The sequence below is a fragment of the Rhopalosiphum padi genome, chromosome 4 (assembly GCF_020882245.1).
Source record: "Rhopalosiphum padi isolate XX-2018 chromosome 4, ASM2088224v1, whole genome shotgun sequence".
In the NCBI taxonomy this organism is placed as follows: domain Eukaryota; kingdom Metazoa; phylum Arthropoda; class Insecta; order Hemiptera; family Aphididae; genus Rhopalosiphum; species Rhopalosiphum padi.
This window is the reverse complement of record NC_083600.1, coordinates 13756884-13781493: the sequence shown is the minus strand read 5'-3', so window position 1 is coordinate 13781493 and position 24610 is coordinate 13756884. Positions and strand designations below refer to the sequence as shown.

Here is a 24610-nt window from a genome sequence, read left to right as displayed (position 1 = left end):
GAATGTTTTACGTGTCTTCCCTGTTAAAGAGATTTTAAAGTTTTTATAAACAAAACCATTTTTCTAAATACGTCCATTGTACAATCCACATATAAAACCACATATAAAAAAAAATGTATAATTATAACGGTTTCGAGTTTCCAATGTGTGTTTTTATTTTTACAAAACTATTTACAATTTTCAACCAAATAGAATTTTATATTATTTAATTAGGTGTAAGCATTATACTTTATTATTATATTTTCGTACAGTTTTTAAATTAAAAAAAAAACTATTGTTTGCACATTAGATTCGTCAATTTTTAAGCTTTTTAATAATATTTTTTATTAGTATTTTTGTGAATTGTCGTTTATAGTATAAAAAATAAACAACATTTTTTGATCACGTCGATGTATTTAAATAACGAATATTAAATTAAAAATTTGATATCTTTTAAAAGCATTTAAAGTTTAGACAAGTGCTGTAGGAGTAGTTGAAATGTTGCACGATATCGCGGAGTATTACCTGCTGTCAACTCATACATAACTCTTGTCTAAACTTTAAATGTATAAAAAAACGCTGATTCATATTTGATATGAATATTCGTAGAAATATCCATAAATATACTCGTAAAATTAAAAATATCAATCATCATAAAAAATATTAATATACAAAAATAAATAACTTAAAAATACAAATAACCCGGTTAAAAAAAATAATACCTACGTTAGATTTTTTCGTGGAAACACAATATTTTGAACGGAAGCGTTCTGTTTAAAAATAATCCCCTTATTGTGTATGCATGTATTATAATACATCAAAATTGGGTGAGTTATACTTTTAATAGATAACCAAGTTTAAAAATGAAATCTTCGCTTTTTATTTATAGAAAAGAAAGTTATACCTACCTTTTTGGAAATATATACCAAAATAAATAAGATATAAAACCGTGTAAGACCTTTATGTTTATATCTAACGTTGGTTTGTATATCAAAACTAATTTATGATGTTTAAAAACGGCTAGTCTAAGCGATAAGGACAATTTATACGCACTGAATAAAGATATTTTGAATAATAATTATTTATATTAAATGTACATTTTGTATGGAATTAAAATAATGCATTATTTTGTAATGTTACAGTATAAGTATAGGTTTATAACTTGCAACTTGGTGTATATTGCACTAATCGATGAATATAATAATGCCTTTGTAGGAAACGAGTACCGAACTTATATTTAGATAATTTTATGTATATTGAAATAGTGTAATTGGAAACTAATACTGATATATGTATTATAATATTTAAATAGATACGTATACAATGCCTTACCTTGATGAACCTAGGGAATCGGAGTATAGGGTGCACGCCGATTTTTAACTGTATCAGATCCAGAGGTGTGAGTGCTATGAGATCGAACAGGAACGACCGGGACCGGATGTAATGACCGGCCAACTTGCTAGTGTTGTACACCATCAGACCCTGTTCCAGATAACCGGTCCGGAACTGGACAGCCACATCCAACAGGAATACGATGTCGCTGAATGCGTCCATGGCCGACCACCAAGGGGAAGCCATGCGCTGCAGCTCTGGCAAGCTTTGCCGGACGATGGCCGTCCACAGGTTGTACAGCGTGCAGCCTGTCAACACCATTAGCCAGTTGAAGTAGAAATTCTCGTCTGGGTTGACCACGGACCACGGGAGTTTGTTCTGCTTTCGACGCAATCGGCGTTTCCGGCGAACGTATTCGATGTTGTCCTGCGAGCCGGAACTACATTCTCCGTCATCGCCGGTATCCAACGTCTCCTGAAAAATCACATCCATTTTAATCAATAATCGTGTCAGGCGTAGCTTATTATGGTGCATTTATGATAGTATAGTTATGTTATTATATATAGGGAACATAGTCGGAACAGAATTAAGGATCAGAGTCACACTGGATCAATATATAATATATATATATTATATATTTGATATCTATAATAATCATGGAGCTATTATAATAAATATTTAATTTATACTATATGATACTGTAAGAATATGTGAAAGATGCCGCATTATACATTTTGCACCCTGGAGATAAATCCCTTTTTAAACCAATGTTAATTTGGACCTGAACATAATATAATCGTCCGGCACGTCGACGGGCGTAAACGAATGAATGGCTAACTTGTTGTATAGGTGCAGTTAACACAATATAGATATTACACCAATTGCAGCAATTTGCAACAAAATAAGAGAAGAAGACGCTGAAATTTTGAGATTAAAATATTTTCCTCGTTGGTCTTTTATACACATTTATGTATATAATATATATTATATACACGTAATAGGTATATAATGGCTCATTGGGTATTATATTAAAAAGTAAATTCATTCTGGAATGATGTTAAAATATTTTTAATAAGAAACATAAACTAATACCAAATACCAATACACGTTCTAAAATTATAGACTCATTTTTTTTCTTGGAGCTGGTAGATAAAACATTCTGGTTTTGGATTATTTTCATATTATTATATATTTTTTCTTGAAATATTTATGTTTTATAATATTATAGAAAACTAAATGAGACGCTATTTATTTGAAGTAAACGTTTTTATAAAAAAAAAGTTTTGGATTAATTTATTCGCAAAGAAATGTATTTAATTCTAGTAATTTAGTTAGAATAAAAATACTGTTAAAACAAATTTAAATTGCATTATTATTAATATTTTTTTGAATGTTCTTACGACGTAAATACAATAATAACAAAATTTATTTTTGAAAGCCTTTTTTTCAAATTATTTTTTATATTGATGTTTACCTTCCATACGTTGAAATTTATTGAAAGGTTTATTTTATACATAAAATCACGGACTATCGAATTGCTTTTTATTTGAAGCGTGCCTAAATCAATATAGTTTGTATACTACTGAAAAAAAAAAATAATATCATCAATTATTAAATGCCAAGAAAACATTTATAATATATATTTATTTACAAGGATTGTAAAAAATATATCCATAATTAATAAACATGTCGGAATGTCCAACTTTTTGAAAAGAGTATCTGTCGCTGTTTTGTGTTTTATCTTTTTATGGTGTTATCCGTAATGAACCCTACAAACAATACAGATGATTATAATATTACGATAAACAATAACTATTGTTCTAATTCTATAAGTAAATTTAATTAGTGTTGAATATAATATCCAAATATACTATTCAATATAATATAATAATGTATAATTAGATATTATGTTATCATTATATCACTATATAATTGTTACAATCAGATAAATTTAAATCTAAATTTACACAATTTTAATGATACACCTATTTATGGTTATTTGAAGAGGATTCTGAAACAGTTTCAATTTAACGCGTAGACTGTGGAGCCATATATTATGTGTGTATTGAAATTGAAGTACATTTGGCGTAGTAAGATCTGAAAGTACTTGAGTACATACAGACAGAAAAACCAATTAAAAGGTGCTAACCAAACAGAGATACGGGAATTCTATATCAAAGTAAATTAAAAGTAATGACACCCGTGAGATCATCGTGCGTGGAACTAGTGTTAAGCCTCAACGAAAATGACTGAAAAATCTTTAAAAATAAAGGCGTGTTTATAAAATGTTTAATAATTGCGAGTTTTAAGTCACTTGAAACGAGCGTGCTTGTGTGTAAAAGTACTTCCTCTACGAAATACTATAATATATTTTTTCACTCAAACGGTATTTAAAATTAATTAGTATGAATTTATGGTGTACTCGTAAGATGAGTATAATTTATATACGAACAATAATTAGCTCAATAATAATAATTAATATAACCAGATGTGCATCAGATCTCACAACATTTTTTGGTTGTGGATGGCGTGATAGCATAATACATTATATTATTATTATTGTCTTAATTTCTAAAAAAAAAAAATAGTTCATGACAATAGCAAAAACAACTGTTCATCATATTTAAATACATATCATATTATGCTGTTTTGTTTTTTTTTTTACTAAAAACCAAATAATTTTAATAGCCTTACACACAAAGGCCCATCATGTCTTTGTTGCAGTTTTTGTGGTACAGATTAAGTTCATATTGTACTGTGGTCTGTGATAAATTAACTTGTTTCTATTTCTAATATTGTCATTTGAATATATAATATAACTATAACTACTTATTACTTAATAATATTTTCGATATTTAAATAAACTGTAAATTACAAAATTATATAAATAACTGTAATTATTAAAAATTCAATAAATTAAAAAGAATTTTGTACTCTAATATAATTTACATATTTATTTTGTGTATACATTTTTAAATTTCCTTACTTTTGTTAATCCTGGTCTAAGGATGCCTTCGATTATGTTTACGATACTACCTATAGTACCTTTATGCATGTATATAGCACGTGTAGCCGCGTAAGTATATATTGTGAGGTTATTAAACGTATATAATCTCAATGACCGAGCCCTATATTGCCATATTGGTGCTAAATTAAATCGTTCTAGCCATTGCACTGGTGCCCCCACGTGAATATTTTTCAGTTGGTATTTTTTACTCCGGGCTGTTTTTACGATATAATATTCGCTATATATATATATATATATATATAATACCCAGAAAACGCATAACACAAGGACAAAACCATTTATGCGACCAAATTCAGTATAATAATATTTTTGTAATAGTTTGTACATAGAGATATATAGAGAGAATAAAATATGTGTATAAAACCAATTCTCTGGTGGTGGACAAAGGGGCCTATTCGTGTGATATCCTAGGCAAATCTTACACAGGGGTAAAAATAAAAAAAAAAATGTTTCAGGTAGATTGTACCCTTTATACGGTGGCTGTACGTACGCAGATAATGCTTAGTAAGTGCGTATTTTATGGTACGACAGTCGTAAAAAGTTTCGGCAAGGTTCAAAACAATAATGACAGTGTCTGTTTGTGAGTGGATGAGGAGTAAGGGGTGCGGCACGGTTTCGCCGATCTAATTACGTGAATGTTTCATTTCAATGCTACGTATTATTAATTATTATTATTGCATCACAACGTCGGCCAACCGTACAATAATATTCGAATATCATGTTAATTAAATCGAAAATTCGACTAACGGAAATGCTTATGTAATAATTATTTTATTAAAACCAACAATATAAATTACCGATGATGACCGAAATGAATGTATAATAACTTAATTTGCTCACAGGATTGACAAGACGTGAAAATCGTCGGTTTCAATTATTTTAAATTCGGTTTGCATATTGATTACATTTTATTATTTACATTAACGCCTTTTCAATGAATAATTTTACCTAAATGACGATTTATTTTGTCGTTATAAGTGATACTATACTTGTAAGTTGTAGAGGATGGATGATTGAAAATTTGGTAATTTTTTAGATGTATTGGTAAAACCAAACGTTCATAATATTGTTTTCGTTAAAATCATAACTTATAGTAATATTGCATTTTAACTACGTAATAATATATCGTATAATTTGTACTGATTTTAATAATCGAAATCAATAAAATTATATTTTCAGCCCTGTTTTTGACTCTACTTTGCAGTTTGAACTTATATATATACACTATAAAACGACAAATCTAAGTCTTTATATAAGCTGCCGGGTTTGGAAGTATTTTTAGTAAATAGGTATGTTGCAAAGTGGTCGTAGAATGGAACATGGATGTAAACTCGCTGCAGTTACATTGTATGCAAATTGTTTGTTTGTCGACTTTGAAATGATTAGCTTGAAAAAAAATTGAAAATTTACGGTGGATTCCCTAAACCCTTTTGGGTCCATTGTTGCTGATACGTTTGAATTATCGTGAATAAATTACGAGTAGCGAATATATTTTTTTACTTTTCGTTCCTAAACGTTAGGTTAAAGGTAGCTATATTCTTTATAATATATTCGCATATATTTTAGAGATAAGTGAAATAAATCGAAGATAATTTAAGCGCATTTAATATTTTTTAAAACGTCAGGAAATACGATTCCAGATAGGTACATATAATGTTAGTATACAACATAGTACACATGATAACTTTTTTTTTTAATAATTTCAGTTAATTATTATATTTTAAAGAAAAAAATTAGGTATTATACTAAAAATTGTTGTAATATTCAATTTCAAATACTTTTTATCTTTTTTATTTTTAATAAGTATCTAAGTTTGTTAAGTGACAATTATAGAAGTATTTATGAGCAGATTATTCGTGTAAACATTTTTAAGTTCAATTAAAAATAATACATATTATATATAATTTCAAGTTTAGATTAGTGGAGTAAAAATTCATGAAGTATACCTCACTTCACAATTCTATGTCAAATTTTGAAAAATTTAATTTTTCCGGGTAACCCTGCATTATATTATTAATAGGTTTTCTCATAATGGCTATAAGTATAGTACATCGACAGTTGCCTCAGCAATGTGGCACACGAATGTTTCTATTTTTGAAGAAATAAAAAATAATCCATTAGAACGAAAAAAATTAGTAAAATATTAGTTATAAATATGACATCACTTGACACCACTTTGTTCGCGAAGATAGATGTTTGTTAATTCGGGCAGTTCACGATATATTATTATTATTATTATCATTATCATCATCACGTATCTCAAAAGTTGAAAAGGCTGCACCAGTGTTATGTATAATATACATATATAACACTTGAGTGTTCTATATTACTATATGCACGATATGTCATCCCACTCGGAAAGCGTATTATAATAATAATAATAATAATAATAATACAGACAAATACTGCAGTTGTAGATATAAAGTATATTATACGTTGACGATGAAGTGCGCGCACGTAGGATTCGATATTTTATCAAAAAAATGCATAATATTTGCATACACATTGAGCCGGCACCCGGTTCAGCAGACGGCCGATTGTAATTATCATATATATCGTAAAATGCGCCTGCACTGCAGAAATGAAGAGAATTCGAGAGGAAAACTTCATGAATATTTTAAATCGTTTTGGAACGCCTGTGTCGCGTATACGCATGTTCATAATATTATAATATCTATACCTGCACTCGTCGTTGATCTCTCTCCTCACCAATATACGCGTACACTTGTAGGTACAGTGCGGCACGTATGTTGAGGCCGCTAAAATTGCACTAGATATATATGTTTGACATGCGATTATTATCGTACAATATAATAACATAATCACGCCGTGCCCGTTTTAGTCGAAAATTCGCGTCTACATCATCATAATAATATAATCGTTCACATCGGTTTATTCTGTTTACACCACCACCTCCACGGCCGTCTGACGACGATAGTCATCATGTTATGAATATTATGACATTAGGTCACGCTGCAGCGGTAACGCAGTCTAATAAGAAAAAATATTGCTCTTGTTAAATTTGTATTTTTTTTAAACGTTTACGACTGCCTTTCATACTACGATTAATTACGTCTCGTACAATTTATTTCGTATTAATACGTATCATACCCATGCAATAATTTTGAACTATGCTACAGCGGTTTGACGATTTAATAAATGCGCAATGAAATTAAAATCAATTAAACATTTTGTACACGTTTTTTTTTTTTTGTAACACCCGGGCGCATTCTTGGCGATTTATATTCCTAGAATGTTACATATCCCCATTATTTGAGATCTATATTTTTTATTTTTTTTATTTTTTTTTTACATTTTTTATATTGTTTGTTAAATCTTTGCCCCACTGTACAATTGTGTAGTATATAAATGCGTTGATATTATAAAATATAAAATAATAGTTTGTAAACACCGAAGTATGGTTTGCAAAAGAAATCGTATTGAAAAAAATTGGGGTTTCGCGAAACTAAATAAATAAATAATTAATAATGACTGACGATGATAGGTCGCGTCGTGTAAACTATTAAACCGTCGATTTTGTGTAATCAGTTGGGTTATAAAATCAATGTTATTATAATAAGTACCTGTCTAACGCTTGCCGTTGTAATCGTTCCTATATATATACATATATATATATATATATATTTGTATATATTATACATATGAAGTATTCAACGTACCCGCCCTAAATCGTATATATTATACACAATACACACACATTTTTACATTGCGTACGGTGTAAGTAATACGACATCGTACAACACGAGATGTATTGCTTGGAATATTTTTGAGCGGTTTAAGTAGTATGTGTTATATGTATATATGTATAACATGTACGTCTCGAGTGGCCAAACTGTGCAAAAAATATTTAAATCAATCAATACATCAATATATTGTTGTTTAACAGTTATTACTATTTTTTGAATCTTATTCATTGAAGTACGATATAATTTTGAAAATATTTGTGTTTAAATATAATCATTTACCCTGGACAAAAAGTTTTTTTTTAAACATACATATTATAGTATAAACGTTTCGATTTCAGAGTTCAGTGGAGTGAAATAACGCAGTAAAAATTCGTTGAATTTAGGGGATGCTTACGGTATACCACTCCCTTAATCAAACTCAAATTGCATATGTTGTGGGACCCATTGTCTATTTGAAGATTAAATAAAACTTCTATATTGGTTCAATGTTCAATGTTAAATATTTACATTTTTTTTTTCGTTTCCAAGCAAAAAGAAAATGACAAGTACCATACTAATATAATATATATGATGAATGATGATATTCACTTAGCATGCTTAACCCTATTAGCTTTTAATAACACGTTTATTAAAACTATGATTTTTAAAATTTTGAAGTATAACTGCATTAAATATCTTATTTTCATATTAATAGTACTATACCATTGTGTATCACGTGAAAAATATTGATGTAATATTTAATGCAGTGTTTATTATACTCAGAAATTTTTTACAAAATGTAATTTTTGATATATTATTTAATTAATATAGTTTTCAAATAATCTTGGTCACCATTTCCTCTAAACTTATATTTGCCTGCACTCTTATCTTTAATATGAAGGTACTTACAGTTTAATAACTACGAAACTACTAGTTGAAATTTTTATATATTTAGATTATGTTTTAAAAAAAAATTACAATTTACAATAAGAAAAGTGGTTTTCAAGTTTGTCTCGGAATCACGTCCCGCCCGTGTTGTAATAATTTTTAAATTGCATAAAAAATCTAAGTACTCGAATTTGAAAATATCAAATAATATCCTTAAGTATACTTAAGAATTCTAAAAATCAGAATTTTAATAAAACCATAAGAAACAAAGGGAATGGTTATGCTCGGGGAATAATTCTGTGTATAATATATCTATATTATTAAATATAAATATTTGAAAAAATATAAAAATAATATTGGTACATTACCTGGATTAATAATTATTTTAACGATATGAACGTGACATTTAAATCATATTTAAAAAAACACCGTTATAAGTGGAGCTTTGATTACCTTAAAAACGACTTTCTCAAAATACGATTTTTTCCAAACAATAATTTTAAAACTAAAGAAAACTCGCATCGTTGTACTACCAATATTCTATAGAGTTTTGAAATTTAATAAATATTAAACAGAAAAATAATAAAAAATTTGATTTTTTTTTATACGTTGTGTTATTCTATAAATATGCTGTTTTGTATTAGTATTTCAAAAACATACAAACACTCTGGAAATAAGTATTTGCACGTTAAAAATATTAACACACGGTTTTTTATTTCATTGCTCGTGGGCTCATGTGCTATAGCCTACGGGTATATCAAAATCATCATTGTTTTTTTTTACGTAGCAAAATTGAATTGAAATTTCAGAACGTTCGGGAAAAATAAAATGTCAACAGGAAGCAGCCATATAATCCCCAAGCAAAAGCTTAATCTCGATGTTACGCATATTGCAAATGCACCGCGGGACTCGAGAGTAGGTAAATCTCTCACTTCCCTTTCGCACACGCACTCCAAAAGTGAACATACATTGGTTTCAAAATCCACACAAACAGACTTATTAACTATACAAACAAGTATAATAATCGTTTTAATTATTCAAAGAAATAATCTTAAAAGAAATTTTATGACATTTGCAAAGAACTTATGGACTTGTTTAAACAACTTTTACAGCGTTTTTATAATAATTATTATAATATTCAAAAATATGGTATTTTTTGATGCAGTGTTCAAATTTAAGAACATAAATACACAATATTAGGTATTAATATCAAGTCACATATTTTATAATATTCTTAAGAATAAAAATTACAATGTTTGTATGTATTTGATTCTACCTTTGGACCTTATATAAACATTGGATTTAATCGGGTATCTTCATAATATTGTGTTTGGATCTGTGTGTAATGTTATTTACCTAAATTCAATTAAAAATAATGAACTATAACATAGTTATTGTAACGAGAAACAATTAAGAAATCCTCATAATGATATTATGCAAGAATACGATTCTACAGCTCCTAAAATCATATAAATATGGCCTTAAATATCATGTAATATACAAACGACAAAATATAATATGCACGAAAACGATTGACGAAAGTTAACTTAACTTAAAAAAAACATACATCATTGTAAAATCAATAGATTCCTCACTTTATTTAGAATCTAAAAGTGTACAGTGCCAAAAAAAAAAACCCCAAATGTAAATTATTTATATATGTGTATATATATATATGCACGCAAAATTGTATCTACTTATAAGTAATTTTATAATTCCGTGAAAAAAAATAATGTAGATTAGGTTGTTAAAAATATAAAATCATTAAAAATAATAAAAAAAAAATGCGAGCAAATTGAACGATTTTAAACTTTTTTTTATATATTTGGTAGGTGGTATACTTAAAAATGCGAGACAGCGGTAATAATATTAAAGACCTAATATTATACATCCTTGCTTGTTACAAAATAAAAACATTTATTATTATTAAACGATATTATTATGTAAAAATGTATTTTGAAATATTAAAATGTAATAAATACTTTATACCATATAAGTATCTATTTAATCCCTGTCTTTGTTGTAAGACAAGATGGCAAATATTTTAAATAACAATATCAATTTAGCTGTTGTATACGATGATATTTTACTCGTCATATTTTGAAATTAAAACTAAATTAGAAACAATACCTATTTAATTATTTAATATACACGCATAAAATATGCATATAATATGATATTTTATTAACTCAATATAATAATAATATATCGATTTAAATTGTTTTGAGATATAAAGAGTAATATTTAAAATATATAAAAAATATAGGTAGTTACTTACATTATTTTTACTATATAATATATTTATCTTATGTATTCATGTCTACTATTTAAGACTTTTTATCGCCATTATTACATATCGCTATAACTGTCTCTATATTGGACTGTATCTCCCTAGTCCACAACTACTAGGGTTTTTAGATTTTTTTCTACCATCTCAATTCATTTTTTCCTAGGTCTTCCCTAGGTCTTTTTCCTCATGCTCCATCCTAGTGCTACTTTAACTCTCTACTCTTCTCATCATGCGGCCTAACCATTTTATCTTCTGGTCCTTAATAAAGCTTGTGACTTGTGCTAGTTGCAAAAGATCGTACAGCTCTTTGTTATATCTCTTCTACCAGTTTCCTATTTTTTCATAGATGATAGGTCCACTTATTTTACTCTATACTTTATTATAATAAAATTCCTGAAGTTAAGTTTTTCTCTGTTTGTTTGGTCGTCATCTAAGTTTCGCAACCATACGCGAGAGTCAGTCTTATAATAGTCACATATAATAAAATTTTATTTAAGTTTTCCTAGATATCACTTTGAACATAAAGAATTTTTCCAATGCTTAGGATTCTTTTTGGGGTTTTAGTTATTCGAATACATATTTCCTTTGACCAGTCATTCTTTGTGCTTAACGTTGCTTCCAAATATTTAAAATCGCTAACTTACTCTGTACTGCAATACAAATTGCTATCAACGGTATTAACAAAAATACATAATTTTCAAGAAATAGAATTTATATTATTTTTATTATAGAAGGTTCATAATAATAATTATAAAAAGAAATAATGAGTTTTTATAAAATGGAAAATGTTTAATTAAATAGCGTAACAACGATGATTAACTAAAACTTTGAGTTCAAATTGGGATATTCTCAAATTAATTTATAACTTAATCAGTAAAATTTTGAGAAGGATAAGGAAAGAATATTAAATATATAAATATTTTGCTAAATGAGTGTTTTATTCAACGCATCTTTCTTGGCGCAATATTTATTTTGCATAAATCATTCAACAACGACCGTTTCTAAATAGTTACAGAAAAATTTGTTTGACTTAAATTTTAGTTTTTTATAGTTTTGCCGATTGCTTTGAATGTCAAAATAAATCTGATAGTTGCTAAATAAAATCAAGAATGCTGTACAAAATGATAATTATAGGTACTTAACTATATAAGTACCAACATAGGAACATAGAGTTATCTTTCAAGTTAATTCTCAAAGAAAGAAATATGAAGCACTGCTACTAGTTTGTAATCTGATAATATTTTGTTAAAAAGAAAAACGACTGAAGAAGTAAGTACCTAATAAAGAATGAAAGAGTTTTTAATTTTGTAAAAATTAATTACTTTAGTCTATAAGAGAATTCATAAGTGACAACGACTTATATAAAATTATTATTTTACACCAAGACATTATGTGATTATGATCAATGTCTATAGAAGGTACCTATCCGGTGGAATACTTATTCTGCAGAATAAATTAAACATTTCTTTTTCGCAGTTTAATTATTTCGTATACATAATAATATATTATAAAACTACAAAACAATGTATTAATAGTTGTCGACCGACATTGATGCGGGACGTGGAACGAGAGTTAAAAACAAACTGTCTACCCCACTATCGGTCAAATAAATATCATTAAAGTCATTGTACAGCATTACGAATATAGTTACAAATATAATAGTTAAATATACAAACACCGCAATATACATAATACGTAACTGATTCGAACTGTGTCCATTAAATAATTATAATGCTATTAAAACACGGTACGAGTGCGTAAGAGAAAATACGATTATGTAAATCGAAATAGTAATGAATGGTATAAAGTATCGTCGCTGATGTATTCGCAATATTATTATTACATACGTACGCGATAAATATAATACGAATACACGCATATTGTAATAACAAATAACATAATATGTATTTATACGTACATATTAAATTTTATACGTAAATATAATACATGGATATTGAATATTGACTACAGCGCATCCCAAAATACCTTTACCTTTATAAGTACCTATGTCTTCGAAGCAAATCAAAAGACCTATATGCGTTTTTTTTACCGTCATTAATGAAAAAAATCTGACTTAATTGCATGATAAATTTAAAACAAAAATTGTAAATACATTTTTTTATTTTTTGGGAAAACCACTTTTTCAAACTAGTCTATGCAGAAATCAAAAAAACCATAGAATATTATATCTTGCTAAAATATTTCAAATTAAATTTGTTCAGTGGTGATGATAGACCAATACTGATCTGACCTTATGATGTGGTTGTAAAATATGGCTATTAACAATAAAATTTGAACAGCGTTTAAAGACAAAAGATTCAAAGAAAAATATGCGGTCTTATTTTTTTAGAAAATTAGGTGTAATAATTAATAACTGCGCACTAGAAGAATCAGATATATGTAGGTAAATTGGAATACAAATTTTATAAAAAAAAAACCCAAGATACATAAATATATATTATAAAATTATAAACATTGAAAACTGATAAGTATCTTTTGAGCTAGATAACACATAAGACATAAATATATTATTAATTCTGTCAGGAGTCTGGACAGTATCATACAGAAATCTAGAACTGTAATAAAAAGTTATTTTTAGATTATACGCATTGAAATATGTGTTTTCTTCTAGTATACATTCTATAAGATTAAAATCGGTACACCATAATAAAATACAATATATTATATTGTATCAAAAATAATTAATATGTTTTATGTAAATATATAATATGAAATAAATAAATAGTGATATGAATATCAAGTACAAAATAATAGTTAAAATTGAATTCGTATATATTTCAATGTTTTTCGGGATTTTATGATTATTTAAGGGTTCTACAAATATCTTTTTAAAAAAAATATTTGTTTTATTTCCAATTGATTGGTATGATTATACATAAAACATGGGTATACATTAGTTTGTGTCCTGAAAAAAATGAATACACTCATTAATATGTATAATATGTAATATTCACTCTATGCGTCGTTAAACCCATAAATCTATAGAATTAAAAACACACACAAATAAATCGACCACAAACAAAAAATTAGTTTCTTACAAAAAAAAAAAAAATACTGTCTGTGGATTTCGGATTTTGTAGGGAGAAAACGTGATAAATTGTAAATCGAGTGCGATGAATACGAATGGGAAACATTGGCGTTTGTATTAGAAAACACGAAAAAAATGTATACACTCGTAGGTACATGTGTAGTTTCAACGAGTGGTATGCCTTGGATACAATACATATAATACAGTAATAATATATTATATTAGGATAATTAATTATTCTATATTAATATTGTATACGTTTTAAATTAAGTAAGGTGGGTGTATTCATATCGAAAAATAACTATATAGTTACCTAATAAAATATTAAAATCTATGTGTGTAACATTATTTTGATAATTAATTTGAAACGTATACAATATTAATATAGAATAATTAATTATCCTAATATAATATATTATTACTGTATTATATGTATTGTATCCATTATCAAAATAATGTTACGCACATAGATTTTAATATTTTATTAGGTAACTATATAGTTATTTTTCGATATGAATACACCCACCTTACTTAAACCCATATGGATGTATGGTGTTCAACTAACGACTCAATTAAAAATCCTCAAAATCATAACTAATGCTATTTCATACACGTTTCAAATCAAACCTTCCATACTGATTTTCATATTCCTAAAGTCTCAGAAATATCCTAACTACGCCACTCAAAATTTAGGTACTTTAATATCATACCTCTACCCATGTGCAAACCCTCTTTATCACTGTAAATCCTCTTAGAAGGCTTGAGCTGTAACAGCCTTATATTATTTAATTAATTAAACACTTAATATCATAATCATCCTTATTGACCTTATTAAACTAACTTGGAGATGCGGTCATTCAATAATGTCTTACACTTCTTCAAACAAAACAAGTCTAGTGGTATATTATCCACTATTATATTACCACATATACGTCATAAATCATATAATTGTATAAATAAAAAAAAATATAGGTACCTACTTAATATAATATAATTAGTATAAACACGGACCTAGAGGTGGATAGGCACTTTTTTATTATAGGGAAAATGGTTATAACTTATAAGGTTACATATGAATTGCACAAATGCCACACCATATAATTATTATAAAGCGACGGATCAATGGAAATTGTCGGCCAGCAACAAACAATTATTGTACTATATATTTATATAATAATATCTAATTTATTGTTAATTTGACCAAATTTCTTGAAAACCAAAACGTATTGAAACTTTGCGGTCATTACCAACAGTGGTAATGATAATATAAAGTCATTGTATGGTAGCAGTGGTTTTGCGAACACAATTTATGCTAATTGAACAAACTTAGCCAGAAAAGTTTGCGGTTCCTTTTTTCCTGGTATTGTGTTTTAAAAAAAAAAAAAAAACAACTGTTGTTTCATTACTGTTTGTGTTACACAATTATCCTTTCCGGTTTGTATAGTGCGAATTACAATAGCGTTACGACACTACAAATAATAATAATTGAACAAAGTCTAAATAAGTGTTAAATTCGACGAAACGAAACTTTGTACGTGAGTATATAATATAATACATATGTATTATTATTATTATTATTATTATTATTATTATATGATACGCGAAGCATTTTAATCGATTCTGCTAAACAATAAGCACAATGTTAAAGTTTGGAGTTTTGAGTGTTGAGAATAAAAATAAATTCTCGAATATATACATCATATAAATATCAAAAATTATACTTGTTTTAAAATATATAGGTCAAATAAAAAAATAAAGTATAAAAGACGTAAAATTAGTGTTTGAAAATTTCATGAAATATAAAATTTTGAAATGTTTCAGTATTTTAATAAAATGTGTCTTTCTTTTTTTAAATAAGTATAATTTTTACAAATATATGGAATTCTAATTATACATGTATGATTAACCAAATTCATATGATTAAAGCTATATACAACTTTGGACTATATTATTACTAATTAATAAATAATTACCATCAATATTTGTATTAAAAAAATGCAATGTTTCACGTTTATTTTGTGACTTCAGACTTCAAACACTAATTACAATTATATATATATAGTATACGACGCATATTGTTCATATTCTATATTATAAAACACTTTTTATATAAATACATTAATACATTTAGTCTACCAAAAACGGGAAAAAAATATATGTAACACAACAAAAAATAAATTAATGTCTTTATAACAGTTGAATTGTTAAGCTCGGTAAAAATGAAAAAAAAAATAAAAACAGAAGACTAACGAAAACGTTTTTGTGTTATTGTATCTTGTGTGAGATGACCTACATAATGTACAGGATGATTCTTGTTACAAGGATACTCATAATTTCGACACGTAAAATACCTTTTTTAAATTTAAGATAACACGTGCAAATATGCAATTCCAAATACATTTTATATTGCGTTTGTATATACCCTTAGGGTTTTCAGTCAATCTAATATCAATCATTTTTATTTTTAAATGGAAGTATATATATATTTAATTTTATAAAAAGAATCTGAATAAAAATAAAATGTGTAAGCTATATAATTATTAGATATGAAATATTGTATGAATAATTTTCAACATTTAAAAGAATAAAAAATGGTAGCTTGTGAAATGTATGGTCTACTACTACACTCAAAAAACCTTATCAAAGTTATAACTAATGAAAAAAAAAGTTTGTTGAACATTCAACAACAAAATTTAAAATTTTATCATGAAATTAAAAATTTAGATAGGATGCCAAATATTATTATTAAGTTGAGTCGTTGACAAAAATATAAGGACGAAAACGAAAGGCATTTGTAGGTATTGTAAATTTTAAAAAAATTAACTTTTAACATTTTTAAATCTCGACAAAACAATAAATTTGACTGTTAAACTAATCGCGTATAGTATTATAAGTATATAGTTGGTAAGTATGATATTATACGTATTAAAATACGTCACGTTCGTTTTCATGATAAAGACCGTTTGTTTCTTAGCAAGTTTTATAAATTTTATAAATAATACATATCATTCGAATCACATAAATATTATGTGTATTATTATACTAATAATATTATGAACGCAACAACAGAACATGCATTTGATCCGAAGAATAATAACTTTCTTGTCAGTGCACTGATATATGTTCGAACATATTTTTAAAGTGAGGTTTTCCGTCGCAATGTTCTGGTATTGGATCTGCGCGGAAAGCCAAATAAATTTATTGTCGCGAAACCAGCGGGAAATCAGAAAAACAAATACACAAAATGTATGTAGAATATCATATATATATAGTAGGTAAGTATGTGACGTAAAACGTTTTATTTAAGACGAGTTAAGTCCGCGCTATCTATCATTTATAATAAAGTAAAAGTGTATGTTTACCTCCAATCGGGTAAGAGTCGGACAGCTTTCTCTAAGAAAGAACTTTGTTTTCGTATTCGTTTTCAACGCCATCGTCGCCGCCACCGAACGATTCACGCGTCAACATAATATATTATCCATTATACACAGTACGCACACATGCCCTGCAGTCGCGCTCACGATGATATCCTTTGAATCGCACACCAGTTTACGCTCCGCAGAGCGGAATGGCACACGTATGCACTTTCGTATATATAGATATATAAAGTCAACTCGACGAGCCATCGCCAATGGATATTTACGCAAAAGATTGCGTACACAAATTGAAGGGTAGTGAGAACTATAATATAATATGTATATTATGTACGAGTATATGAGTATGGTATTCGTCGCGTGTGCAGAGGAAACCAATGAGGAGAATGAGAAAAACGAAAAAACTGTCAACAAAAATAATGTAAACGTTGTATTCGTACACTGAATAATATGTCCACTTATATTATAATAACACGAAAACGAGATAGATCAGAAAATCTATCGTCAGATAAATTAATAATTGAGCCTATTGCAACAAGAAACAAGACTTATATATTATGAATATTGAATATATATAATATCGTATTAAAACCGTGAACCGTCTACGGATCGATTACATTTGGTCACGTGGCGATTGAATGCGATTGGGTAAGGGATAGAAGATAGGGGTAGTTGTTTGTGGTGGGATGGTTACGATTTGTCACACACACACACACACACACACACACACACACACACACACACACACACACACACACACAAACAAGCATACGCGCGAAGATATAGCTGTTTTTAAGATTAAAACGAGATACTCACGCATATTTTAATAAAGCACTACATATAATATTCCTGCACATAGTTTACATATAGGTATATATATATATATAGGTAGGTAGTATTATAGTATATAACTATATACGCACACGTGTTAATGATCATAAGAAAAAATAGATAAGTCGAAGGGTTAAATTCCCCAATTAAGTTTAGCCATTCGTCATTAAAAATAATATACATATATTATATAAAATTTATTAATAATCAATTTAATGTATATCAGTTTATGGTAGTCAAACAGTTTAGAAAAAATGAGCTGATTAATATTAAAAAATACACAATTACACATTTATTGCCGATTCTTAAATTAATTTATAAGTTTTAACTCAAGAAAATATAAAGTTGTGAATAAGGTAATGTGTTATAAATTCTACTTAAAATAATCAAATTAATCCTTATCTAGGGAATTAATTTAATCAGACTATTTATTTTGTTTTTGACATTTTAAAATCATTCCATCATTTCATTTAGATAAACACTATGTGTGTATTATATAATTAAATCGTTTTGGGGGATTTAGTTAGGAAAAAAAAGGTTTAATTTCCCTTGGATGTATCTACAGCAATGAATAATGAATATCGAGTATTACAAATATATATATATATATCATAACCACGCGTCGTATTCATAGTGATTATAGTTGTGTGCGAGTGCCGTGTCCGCTTGACGAGCCGAAAAGGGTTTTGGGAAAACGTTTCGGGAAATTCGTTTAGACAAATCGTTTCGTGATAAACGAGATGAATCACACGTAGTTCACACCTTGTGAAACGTATATAATGCAGTATTCAAGACGGGGGTGGAACGTGCGAGCGTGTGCAACTAGCCTGAAACATTTAGGGTCTCATCGCTGCTAAATTTTATTTTAATATTATGCGCGATGTATAATATTTTACATAATATACATATTATGATATTATTTATATATACTCACAGAGTACGAGGATTTATGTTCGGTGCTTGAAAACGCAAATTTCTTTATAGAAACATTATTCTTCCTCCCCCCTTCCATGGACTCCATTCGTTCACTATAATACCACACCCGCAGTTCTCTTCGCGCCAACTATTACGTACACAATATTCTATCGTATAGATTGTTATTGCGGGTGCATAGGGGCGACGGTCCGGCATGGAAAGAAAAGTTTAATCATATTATTATATTTTGTATTCGAAACGTTTCGTTGGCCATTTAATATTATATTTACTACGGATTTTCATGAAATTCCAGTGCGTTACCTATTTTGTACCGCAATTATACACCGTATAGTCTATATGTGAGCGCGCTTAATATAACATACAAAATGTGTTTTATTATACCGCGTTATGTCTTCGACGTTATATTGTGCGATTTGCGCTAAATGTACAGAGACTGAATTAGCGATTCAATTTCAGGCTGTAATACGAGCGATAATTTCATTCCATTAAACACAATTTGCTCACTGCTCCATCGTTCGTCTACTCTACAATAATTATATTATAATATTGGCATTGGTGGATCGAAAACCGATTTAACTTTCAGCATTTTCCTATTAATTAATATCAAAGTGAGCGGAGAATAATATCGATACATTTTACAGGGCCTATAAATATTTTTGGTGTAGCTGCGTAATGTACTATAAACAAGTATACAATGATATCGAGATGCTGTGGAAAATCTCATTTGGTTCACGATTGCAGAAAAAAACGTACAGAAATTAAAGAATAATAAATTTTGACAAACGACGTTTTTTTTCCAATTTGTATTTTTTATTCCCGTCCATATCGTTTTTAGTTTTTTGGCAAATGTGCCTGCGCTAACACCGTCGTCCATACCTATGACAAACACGTAAGCATGCATACTTTATTGTCTGCGATAAAAAGAAATAAACCTCGCAAGACCTCTTGTAAAATAATGCAAACAGAGACAACCGTTGTTCAAGACAATCTTCCAAAATTCTAAACCTAATTCACGACAGATACAGAACAATCCATTATTTAAGAGTTTCCTTCCTTCGCCAGTAAATCAACAAACGTAAGTATACGGGTTTTGTGATACTTGTCTATTTATCTAAAATATCCATGCAATGGTCGCTTTATGTATACTATGCACCAAATGATGCTGTGCGGGATTGCAATGATTGCATATAATATTATTTATAAAAAAATATCATAATATAGCATATGTGTATTCTCAATAATATCTTTAATATTTTCAATCGGTCGGTCGGATTTAGTTGTTCGCCACTTCATACAATTATACTTGTCTTTACGTTTTATAATACTGCAAGCATATATGTAGTTTATTTATAAAAGTACACGATCCTGCGTATTTCCATTATTGTTTTTAATTTTTTTTTTAATCCCAACATCGTATTAATATTATCGTTACAAAAATGTATTGATGTATTTCTTCTTCTTTTATTTTTTTGTTATTTGTGTTTACCTTAGTCTGTTACCTTTTTATCATAACTCTATATATTACTCTAATTGAATGTATATTTACTATTTAGTTACCGAAACATTCGTATTATGTGTACAATATACATCGTGGTATTGTCGGGATATTATACATACCTATATAACAATATGTTATTGATTTTCTCACCACTCATCAGTCACTATGCATGGCTTTCTGTAATGTCAATAATTATACATCTTGTGTTATATTCGATTAAAATAAACCTTAAAGGGGGTTGATATATGCATAACTATATCAAGGTTTATATACTACGTTTATATTTAAATTGGTTAAATGTATCTATTATTAAACAAAGAGACAATATGTAAATGTCTACCCAGTTTATCAAAAAAGATAATCGTTTTAAATGTTTATTTAAATGAAAATAAGTTAAAACTCTATGATGTTAAAATACTACTGATTTTTTAAATAATAAGTATAAAATTAAGTATTAATAACAACTTGCCTTACATTTATGGAGATCTCAAAACAAATTAATTTTAAAAAAAGTCAAGGAATAATTTAATAATTTAATCGTCTTTACTTTTTATAAACAACAATAACTTAGATGTAATATTATTACCGATTAATTAATTTAAAATAGAATAATGATCAATGACTGGAATTGGTCGGAGGATGATTTTTTTATCACGTTGTATTATATTAAACCAGTAGATTTTAAAATGAAAGTATTTTTTCTATTTTGTCATTCTTTGATAATTATTAACATTTATATGAAATAACACGAGACAAATTTAAAGGTATCATCTGTGTTCAATTTTCAATTTATAGTAATGACTATTTGGTCGGATTTTATAGAAAAAAAGTTTTAATGGAACGTTGTTGTAAAAACCAATAAACTAATAGCAACACCAAGAATCTTAAGTTAGTATAGATCTTATTGAAGTTGAAATTTTTTTATTATTTAACTTGTCATATATACGAAGAAAAAAATACCAATGCAATATACCTACGCATTATCCTATAGTTATATAATTAATAAAATAGTCTTGTGCCTAAAACATTCACCACAATTCAATATAAATCCTAATTTAAATAATAATTAATAAAAATAGTATTCAACTTTTTATATTTCAATTTTAATCATTTAATTAATATATAGGTACCTACACAACGGTTTATTTAAAATTGTTATATTGTTAATATTATTTATTATAATATTATTAGTATTTGAAAAATTGTAATGATTGAGATTTTTATTTCAACTTTATTAAAGATCAATTAGTTAAAATGCATGCTAAAATATTTGAATAGTAATTTTTTAAATGTATTATACTATATGTGTTTAAATAAAAATAAACCACGATTCAAAATGAAAATATTAAAAATATGAGATTTGATTGGGAGGAGTCGAATAATATTTGTAAATCGTATATGTCAATTTTAGTAAGTTGAAATATAATTTATATAATGAGATGTAATATCATAGATATTTGTTTAAACTTAAAGAGTACACCAATTAATTAAACAGATTGTTATTTTTTTTTTATTTATAACAACTAATATGTACCTATACAAATAAATCCATCAATAAGTGCTTAAAAAAATAATTTTGTCGATATAATAATTATTATTAATATCAAAAAATGGTTACTATAAAAGGAAATTTAATAAATTGTATAATTATGTACCAATAAGTGACTTGATTATAGCGAACCTTTATATATGTAATTCATATAATATAAACTATAAAATTGATGAGTATTTAATAATTTGTGCTACAAATATAATTTATCTTGATATATGTACATCATACTTATTTCAATACATTGTCTGTTGACAAAGAAAGGTCGAAAGAATTGAAAACATTTATTATATGTGTAGAATATATCCGTCGAGTCATATATCGATGTATCAAAGGATAAATTTGCTTCTAGACTTAACAATTGTATTGACTGAAAAAAATATTGGATAAAAATCTCACACGACCAACATTTCACGGGGTAGCCGTAGTTGTTCGAAAAGAAAAGAAAAGAAAAGATGTCACGAGATTATTGTATAAATATATTCAAAAGCAATGTTCATACACAGTTGTTACACCTATCAAATCTATTTATTATTTTTGCATACATCGAAATTAGATCAGTTCAAACATGCAAGGCAAAGTAGAATTCTCATCATAATTAGATATGATCCAATATTTAGTAGATTAAAAAAAAAAAGAATTTCAAGAAGCTTAAACTCTGTGTGAAATTATTACTTAAGAGTAGCCGGAATTGAACAGGGTAAAGAGTTTTGTCGAGTTAAAAGTGATTAGTAGTTTTACAAAGGAGGTAAACTGTGATTACTTTATAGTGTCATTAATATATATTACATTCATAAATCAAAAATGTTCTCAATTAATTATGTTCAGTAAAAAATATATATTTATTTAATAGGATCGTTTTCTTCAGTATATGTATCTCCATATAAACAAATTTACGTTGATGAAAATTCACAAATGAATTAAATAATGCCTGTATGATCAATTTACAATTATTGGTCATTATGACAAATCAAAAATCTGTATTCGTATTAGTAACAGTAATGGAGTTTTATACAAACTAGAATATTTACTTAGAAAAAATATAATCCATATTGCTAAAGATAATTAAATTATCATTGTAATTTAATTTTAATGAAATTTAAAAATAATCCAAAACGAAAGTATGGTATATTAACATTTTGAATTTTTTTGTTTGTTATTAATAAAATATGTGACTGAGAACTTCCTATATTGGTGTCATACAAATATACTTGAGTTACGAGACAAAATTGTATTATTATTTCATAATCGGAAAAAAATAGAATTTGTTGATAAAGAATACGTCTTTTGAATGAAATAAAAAACATGCCAAAAACTTTTATACATTTAATTTTAATTACAGAAATTATCATAACAAGTTTAAGTTTATACCGACATAAAGTTTTTTTTTATTGTACTTGCTTAAATATAATTTTAAAAGTAAAATAAAATATATATCTTATTAAATAAAGTGTAGCTTTTAATATTTTACACTCTGTATTTTAAAATAAAAAATTAAATTTCTAAGGAATTTTAAGCTGTCTTTCTATAATGTGAAATATGATACAATATATATATTATATTCACATGAATCATATTAAATTAATTTAATGTTGATGAAATACTCATTATATAGGTTTAAATATTACTTGAAATATTATGTCAAAAATATATTTTGTTTTCAATGGTAGAAACACGAAAATTATTATCTACTTATATATCCCTATTGGTGCCACTAGGACGAGAGATTTTGGGTCATTAGCATCCTTAAACTCTAAATTAGTACCTCTAGAGGTATTAAAAATTATATAAATTCTAAATTAAATTTATCACTTAACTAGGTACTAATAATTTTCAACCTAACCTAAAAGATTTATTTCCTTTTTGCTCTTAATTAGAAGACTAGTACCATACAATTCTTTGCAATAATAAGTATTAAAATACGTAAACATATACTTTAAATATCGTTTAACATAGAAAACTGTAAAATACATAATAAAATATTCCACGCGGGGCTAACGAAATGGAATTCACTTTAGATTTTAATGTTACGTATAAATCTTCTTGAGAATCATTTACCATAAAATTGTAATGATTTAAGAGTTTATTTTTTAGATTATGCAGCAGTTTTATTTATAAGTTATTGATTTCTCGAAAATTAAATTTATAATATATTTTTGTTGACAATCTA

The 24610-nt window shown here is 27.1% G+C and overlaps 1 protein-coding gene across 2 annotated transcripts in view; it reads right to left on the bottom strand.

The window, feature by feature from the left end:
- Positions 1–24610, bottom strand: part of LOC132930221 (cyclic nucleotide-gated cation channel beta-1-like) — a 107801-nt gene that overhangs the window by 18335 nt on the left and 64856 nt on the right. For both annotated transcript variants that reach the window (XM_060995965.1, XM_060995966.1), the window contains one exon: positions 1312–1785. In XM_060995965.1, coding sequence (XP_060851948.1) covers positions 1312–1785 — 474 coding nt within the window. The remainder of the gene's footprint in view (positions 1–1311; positions 1786–24610) is intronic.